The following is an 8558-nucleotide window of genomic DNA, read 5'->3' as shown; positions in this document are numbered from 1 at the left end:
GGAGACATGAAAACTTGATGTTTTACACCGAATTGATGGAGACCTTCTCTGAAGGGAAGGGCATCGAAAACCTTGATGGAGGCGCTGGCGGAAAAACGAAGAGACTCGCCTCCGTGGTCGTCCGAGACCCAAGTCTTGCCACCTTAGGTTTTCCGGCAGCAAACACTCGAGGAGCTACTCCCCGAAAATCTCGTCTTGACAAAGGCAAGGGCAAAATGGTTGAACAGCCTAAGCAGAAGAATATCCCTCTTCAAACCGGCGGGGCCTTAAAAATACGTGGTGGTCCAGCCCCACCTATGGTCCCTCAGTTTCGGACTACTAGCCCCCTAAAAATGGATGCCAAGGCCAAAAATCCTAGCACTCCTCCTCGGCCAGCCAGAGTTTTGAGGTTGGTTGACGAGCCTGAGGACCTCGAGGTCCCTCAACCGAGAAAAAAGAAATCGAAGAAGGTGGCTGAAGTAAAAGCGCAAGACCAACTTGCTAACTTTCTTGCTGCTAGGAGAAAGGCGGGTCCTGAGCCCGTGGTGAGATCTGCTGCGGAAGTCGAGGCCTTCCTTGCAAACGAGCCCATCTCAGCTCGGCCGCTGAACGCTACACCTCTCGGCTCAGCGGGAGCTGTTGCAGGTAATGCTATCCCCATTGGGTCCCTGTTGTTCCAACCTCTTGGTTCGAACATCCAATATATTTTGGATGACATAGAGCTAGAAGAGAATTTCGAGGCCTCAGTAGGGATGGTACAGGAGGGAACCAAGGAGCATACCGTCGCGGCCGCAGAGGAAGGAGTAAGGCCGTTATCACCCATCGCTGAAGGTGAGCGTATGGTTCAGGCTCCGAAGCCTGTCGAGGCCTGTCAGCCGACACCTTCAAATGCCGAAAAGGCCTCTGCTGCCAAGATGGCTCCTGGTGCTGAGAAGGCCTCTGCAGCTAAGGCTCCTGCGGCGGAGACCTCCTCTTCTTCCGAGGCTCTTGTGAGACCGGAAGGTGTGGATTGGACAGTCGGCAGACCCCTTGCTACGTTCGGTGGCGACCTGAGGGGCAATCCTTTCCAGGCACTAGTGGATTTGATTCCTCATAAGGGTCTCATTATGGAACGTGACACCACTGCTCAAGGCATGACTGAGAAGATGCTCTTCTACCAACTTGTCGTAAGTTCTCTGATTTTTGCCTTGATTTGCTTTTCCTTCCCTACACAGGCTAACTGAATTTTTGTTGCAGAGTTTCATGAAGTCGTTGATACTGTACTGTTATTTTCGGAAGACGGCACAGGGCTCGGCTACTGAGACAAGTCGCCTTAAAGACAAGGTCACTGAACTGGAAGCCAAGAATGCAGAACTAACGAAAATTATTGTGGCGCAAGACGAGGAGCTGCTAATCTCGGGTCAGGAGCAGTCTAAATTGCTGGGCGAGACTTCCAGGCCGCCGCGGCTCGGGCGAAGGCTGAATCAAAGGTTAATAATCTACTGACTGAAATTGAAAGCCTCCGAGCTGAAGTGAACCGCCTGCAAGAGGATAACTCTATTATTAAGGAGGACTTCAATCAGCTGGAAGAAACATATGCAGGGGTCTCGGACCAGCTAAAATTGGCTCAAGATGAGGTCTCGGATTTGAAGGCTTTGGTGACCAAGCCAAATGAAGCCAAAGTGGTAGCCGAGGAAAAGCTCAAATTCTTTAAGGGAAAGTACGCCCAAGGAAGGGCTCAGCTAAAGGAAGCTAAAACCCGAGTTGCCGATTATTTACGTCAGCTGTCCTTTGCCTTATGGGTTCGGAATTCTGCCTGGGCCGACGGGCTCATCCTTGGCTTCGAAACTTTTCGAGCATGGGCTAAGGACTCGACTCGGAGGATAGATCTTGACAAGGTGAAAGTCGAGGACATCCCCTGTTCGGATGCAACTATGGCACAACTGGTAAACCTAGGCCAAGAACAAATGCCTGATGCAGCAGGAATAAAAAATGTTTCTACAATCCTTTTTTGGATCGACAGCACCAAGGCACCGAGTCCGATCCTGATGATGCCCGCTCTACCGAGGCCGACACTGCCGAGTCTGCATCTGCCGAAGCCCCTGATGTTACTCCCGTTTTTGCTCCCAAGGCAAAATGATGTATCATTTTTTAATGGTTCCTTGTATATATTTCAAGTTTCTTTTTTAATGAAATGAGTTTTCGTGTTTATACGAATCTTGAGATAATAACTTTTTTATTGCTTATGGTAGTCAGAAATTTTATAATTATATTTCTCCAAGTTAGGTCTCGGAGATTTCGACTTATCCTTTAGCTGTACTACCCCGAGTTTGGTCTCGGAGATTTTGATTGTTACCCCGAGTTAGGCCTCAGGGAATTTAATTGCTACCTCGAGTTAAGTCTCGGGGAGTTTGGTTGCTACCCCGAGTTAGGTCTCGGGGAGTTTGGCTGCCACCTCGAGTTAAGTCTCGGGGAGTTTGATTAGGTTTTTTGATCTATCCTCATACTTGCCCATAGTTATGCTATTCCGAGTTAGGTCTCGGGTAGTTCTATTAGGTTTTTCGAGTCTGGGTTATGTTATGTTAAGAGAATGCTCCTTTCGGTTGCATCATTTTAGGGCTCGGAAGAGCCTTTTCAGCCGTCTTCTCCGAGACTAATAATTTAATTTGTACATATGAACTTTATATGCTGCATAACTCCGAGATACTTTTATTCATGAAAATAATGAAATGACAAATAAATCACATATCACTGCATTTAGACATAGTACTTTTTAAGGTGCTCAGCGTTCCAAGGCCTCGGAAGAGCCTTACCTTTGGAATCTTCCAAGTGGTATGCTCCTGCTCGTTTGCACTCAACCACCTTATAAGGTCCTTCCCAATTAGGAGCCAGTTTTCCCTCAGCTGGGTCCTTGGTTGAGAGAGTAGCTTTACGTAGGACCATATCTCCAACTTTGAAGCTTCGAGGCTTGACCTTTTTGTTGAAATACCGAGTCACTCTTGCCTGATATGCTGCCATAGCCACCTGGGCTTGATCCCACTTCTCTTGTAGCAAGTCCAAGTGCAGCTGTAAAGCCTCGTTATTAATCTCGGATTGGAAGGTCTCTACACGATAGCTGCCTGAGCCTACCTCGGCTGGAATGACTGCCTCAGTTCCGAATGCTAAGGCATATGGTGTCTCTTCGGTTGGAATTCTCTTGGTTGTTCGGTATGCCCATAATACTTCTGGAAGGTCTTCTGCCCAGTTTCCTTTCCGATCATCCAGCTTCTTCTTCAAGATCTTGAAAATTGTTTTGTTGGTAGCCTCTACCTGCCCATTTGCTTGGGAGTGCCCTGGAGACGAGTAATAGTTCCTTATTCGCAGCTGGGCGCACCAGGCCCGGAATGAGTCGCAGTCACACTGCTTGCCATTATCTGTGATAAAAGCATGGGGAATGCCATACCGGCATATGACGTTCTTCCATAAAAATCGCTATATTGCCTTAGCTGTGATATTCACTAAGGCTTCAACCTCTACCCACTTGGTGAAATAATCCACAGCAACAACGGCAAACCGTAGACCTCCCCTGCTCCGAGGCAATAGTCCAACTATATCTACCCCCTTTTGAGAGAAGGGCCAAGGTGAAGAGATTGCACTCAGGTCTTCAGGAGGTTGATGAGTTATATTAGCGAACCGCTGGCACTTGTCACAATTTCTGACTAATCCTGCCGAGTCCCGATTCATGTTGTGCCAATAGAAACCCGCTCAGACTACTTTATGTGCCAGAATTCTGGCTCCAGAATGGCTTCCACAAATCCCTTCATGGATTTCGCTAAGGATATAATTTCCTTATTCCTTCGAAACACACTTTAAGAGTGGCAACATGAAACCCCGCTTGTATAGGATTTCATTTACCATTGTAAACCTTTATGCTCTTACCTTCAACCAGGTAGCCAGCCTTTTATCTGAGGGAAGTACTCCTCTTTCCAGGTATTCCACGATTTCTAGTTGCCAATCAGGTATGGTCTCGGCTATCGAGACCGACACCGTCTTGGTAACTGATGATTGTGGAAAAATTTGGATAGGAGTCTCGGCTTCAATCTCTCCAGTGGCTGTTGAGGCTATTCGGGCCAACTGGTCTGCTCTCTCATTTTCTGGCCTCGGAATTTTCACAATGCTAAACTTATTGAATAAACTTTTCATTTCTTGCACTTTAGTTAAGTATAACTTCATTTTTTCTCCTTTGGCTTCAAATTCACCTCGGATGTGCCCCACGACCACCTGGGAGTCACTCCGCATTTTCACAAATTTGTCTCCCATTTCGAGAGCTAAATCGAGTCCTGCTAGGACCGCCTCGTACTCGGCCTCGTTATTTGTGGTTTTAAATTTTAACTTCAAGGAACTACACAATTTTTCTCCATCGGGAGTAATCATTACTATCCTAGCTCCACCATGCTTCTTCGTAGATGATCCATCCACATAAATTACCCAAGTCTCATCACCCGGCCAACTGGTAACTTCTGGCAGATTAGTGAATTCTGCCAGAAAATTAGCCAGTGTCTGGCCCTTTAGAGAACTTCGACGGAGAAATTCAATGTCGAACTCTCCCAGCTCAATCGCCCAGTTAGCTAATCTTCCTGACAGATCTAGCTTTCTTAGTACTTTCTTCAAAGGGTATTCAGTTAACACCCTGATAATATGAGCTTGGAAATAAGGTCGGAGTTTTCTGGATGCTATGACCAAGGCAAAAGCCAATTTCTCCATCTGACGATATCTTTCTTCAGCGCCTCTCAAAGCTCTACTTATGAAGTATACAGGCTTTTGAATTCCTTCTTCTTCTCGGATTAATGCAGCGCTGATAGCCGTTGGAGATACAGCTAAATACAAATACAGTACTTCTTCGGGTATTGTCTGGCTTAGCAAAGGCGGGCTCACCAGATACTCTTTTAGCTGCTCGAAGGCTTCTTCACATTCGTCCGTCCATTCAAAAGCCTTTCGCAAGACTTTAAAAAATGGAAGACATTTATCGGTTGATCGTGAAACAAACCGATTTAGTGCCGCTATTATCCCTGTCAATTGCTGAAGCTGCTTCAAGTTTCTTGGAGACTGCATATCCAAGACAGCTTGTATCTTCTCAGGATTGGCTTCTATTCCTCGGCTTGATACCATGTAACCGAGGAACTTTTCTGATGAGACTCCAAACGCACACTTTGAGGGATTCAACTTCATCCCGTATTTCTTCAAGGTTGTAAACGTCTCTTGCAAATCGAGTACATGGTCCTGCGGTAGCACACTCTTGACTAGCATGTCATCGACGTACACCTCCATACTGCGTCCGATCTGGTCTTGGAACATCTTGTTTACCAGCCTTTGGTATGTTGCTCTTGCATTCTTCAAACCGAAGGGCATGACTTTATAACAGTACAGGCCTCGGTCAGTTATGAACGCAGTTTTCTCACGATCTTCTGGATGCATGTATATCTGGTTGTAACCAGAGAAAGCGTTCATGAAGCTGAGTAAGCCATACCCAGCTGTTGAGTCCATCAATACATCGATGCGGGGTAGTGGAAAGCTATCTTTCGGACAAGCTTTGTTGAGGTCGGTAAAATCCACGCACATCTTCCATTTCCCATTGGATTTTTTAACCAATACTACATTGGCTAACCAATCAGGATAATATACTTCTTCAATGAAACGAGCCTTGAGAAGCTTCTCCACCTCCTCAGATATAGCCATATTCCGTTCAGGAGCAAATTTCCTTATCTTTTGTTTCACCGGTTTCACACTCGGATCCACATTTAGTTGGTGGAGGATGTTTTCAGGAGCGATTCCTGGCATATCCTCATGGGTCCATGCGAAGACTTCTAAGTTTCCCCACAGGAAGATGACGAGAACGTCTCGAATTATGGGATTGAGCTGTGTCCCAATTTTCAAAACCTTGTCTTCTGCAACTATCACATCTTCCAAAGGTTCAGTTGGCTCTCCCTTCAGATCATTCCTACTATTACCACCTACTGTACCAACGACAATAGGAGTCGGATCTGAGACCCTCTTGAGAGACGTATTGTAACATCTTCTCGCCTGGGTTTGATCTCCCTTCACTTCTCCGACTCCTTCTTCTATCGGGAACTTCATCGTTAGGTGGTACGTCGAAGTTATGGCCTTCAACTTATTCAAAGCGGGTCTACCAAGGATGACATTGTAGGCACTTGGTCGGTCAATAACCAGGAAATCTACCATGACGGTCTTTTGTTTGGACGCCGTTCCTGCCATTACAGGGAGTGAAATAAGGCCAATCGGCTGGACTTGCTCTCCTGTAAATCCAACTAGGGGAGAGCTAAACAGTTCGATCCTCTCACAATCAATACCCATTTGCTTAAAGACTGGCCAATATAAAACATCAGCCGAGCTCCCATTGTCCACCAAAATTCGATGGATCATGTGATTAGCCACCGTCACTGTTACAACTAGCGGGTCATCATGTGGCTGCATTACCCCCCTAGCATCTTCTTCGGAGAAAGAAAGGACCACTGAATCCTTTTTTGCAACTTTGGAGGGTCTTTGTACTGTAAAGACTTCCTCGGCCTGCGTTTTTCTAGCGTAGGCTTTTCTGGCCGAGTTAGACTGTCCTCCACTAGCTATTCCCCCAGCGATGGTGTGGATTTCACCTACCACTCCTTGATCCCTAGAGGGTCTCGGATCTTTTCTGGGACCATCATCCCGATCACGTCTCGGCTCTCGTCCCCCTTCAGCTCGGTTTGCATCCAACAGGAGGGGCTGCTGGTGAACTGGGTCTCGATTCCTTTCTCATGCTAGGAATCTTACTAACCTTCCATTTCTAATGAAAGTTTTGATTTCCTGTCGCAAGGTTATACAGTCTTCCGTTAAATGCCCGTGATCATTATGGTACTCACAGAACTTCGTCCGATCTCGCTTCCTCGGATCACCCCGCAACTTACTCGGCCACCTGAAAGATGGGTCTCTTCTGATCTCCATAAACACTTCGTTGACCCTAGTATTCAAAGGTGTGAACGTTCGATCTTCACGTCGCCAGGGTTCTATCTTTGGGAATGATGGTACAGCCTTCTTCACTACTTTCTTCTGAAACTTCTCTTCCTTCGGAGCAGATGCTATAGGTAGCTCCTTTTTGGCGTCCTCCTTTTCTTGGTCTTCTTCCTCCTGACCTTTCGTGAGAGCCTTAATCATTTCCTCCTGATTAATATACTCCTCCGTCTTGGCTATAAACTCGGGAAGAGTTATCTCTGTCGAATTCTTTGATACTTCAGCCATTAGAGGCCCGTTTGGCCTGACTCCGTGCCATAATGCGGATAATACCGTTTGATCCCCCGGGTTATCTACCAACAATTTTTCTTTATTGAACCTATGCATGAAATCTTTCAGGCTTTCTTCTTTCCCTTGACGCAATGACAGTAAACAAGCCGAGTGCTTCCTCCTCTTCTTGGTAGCCAAGAATTGGCTTAAAAAGAGGCATCCAAGTTCTTTGAAACTGTTTATTGACTTGGCAAGCAATCTGGCGAACCAGTCCTGAGCGACTCCTTCCAAAGTGAGAGGAAAGATCCTGCATGCTATTTCATCTGGAAACCTATGAAGGGAAAAGTGAACACGAACGCTTTCCATATGTTAAGAAGGGTCGCCACTACCGTTGAACTCCTTGACGCGAGGCATCTTGAAGTTGTCAGGTGAAGGGAAACCTAACACTATATCGGTGAAAGGCAGGTCGGTGTTATCCATAAACCCCACAGCAAGGGTTTTTTCATCCTTTGCAGCCAACTTGCGAGTTAGCTCTTCGTACTTCTTCTTCAGATCTTCCATGTCAGCACTCATCTGGCCTTCATTCCGGTCGTGGAATTGTTCCCGTCGAGGCCTCGTATGATGAGACCTTTCTGGGTTCTGCTGCTCATGATGCTCCTCATTCTGGACAGTAGTATGATGGCTAGCTTGGACTGAACTTGCTTCTTCATCGCGATGCGAACCTGCAGTTCGCTTCCCATCGCAAATCTCCCTTCATCTTTCCCTCTCACACCGTTCTCCACGCCTTCTTGCTCGGTCTTGGTCCCTCTGGCTATTACGGCCCTCAGCGGCTGTGAGCCTTACAGCCAGGTCTTCATTCTGCTTCTTCAGAGCCTTCATGGATTCAGACATCTGCTTCATGAATTCGGCTAGGTCGGATGGTGGCGGTGCGTTGGAGGCTATAGCAGTGGAACGGGTAGTCACCATTTTGGATTAGTAGAGAACTGATGAAAATCGAAGTTCCCACAGACGGCGCCAAACTGTTGATGCACAGTTTTCCAAATGATGACGTGGCACGCCTGCCGAGCTTGAGTTGACCAACACACGAACTATTTGACTGCACAACAAATAAGAAAGAAGGATCGAAGTGACCGGGGGTGAGCCGGCGGGAACACTCCGATGCCTAAGTCAGAATGAGAAAGAGAAAGGATATTGTCAACAACTACGGAGCTCAGATAACGAGAGTTGTGATTACCTTTGCTTTGATAATATGACTTATATTTATAGGCAAGGGGAGAATTTGATTTCCCACACATTCAGGAATCTTATCCCTTGATATCGGCTGATCAAACATTTGAATGAGAGACATG

At 46.6% G+C, this 8558-nt stretch overlaps 1 protein-coding gene across 1 annotated transcript; it reads right to left on the bottom strand.

The window, feature by feature from the left end:
• Positions 1 to 3864: 3864 nt before the first annotated feature.
• Positions 3865 to 7575, bottom strand: LOC132190804 (uncharacterized). The gene is made up of 2 exons (XM_059605842.1): positions 6813 to 7575; positions 3865 to 6725 (listed from the first exon to the last, which is right to left on the bottom strand). Exons 1-2 carry the CDS (start codon positions 7573 to 7575, stop codon positions 3865 to 3867), a joined length of 3624 nt encoding a protein of 1207 aa, XP_059461825.1.
• Positions 7576 to 8558: the final 983 nt, after the last annotated feature.

Source organism: Corylus avellana, chromosome ca8 (genome assembly GCF_901000735.1).
Source record: "Corylus avellana chromosome ca8, CavTom2PMs-1.0".
Taxonomy (NCBI): domain Eukaryota; kingdom Viridiplantae; phylum Streptophyta; class Magnoliopsida; order Fagales; family Betulaceae; genus Corylus; species Corylus avellana.
Note: the sequence above shows the minus strand (reverse complement) of the source record. Positions and strands in the feature narration are given on the sequence as shown.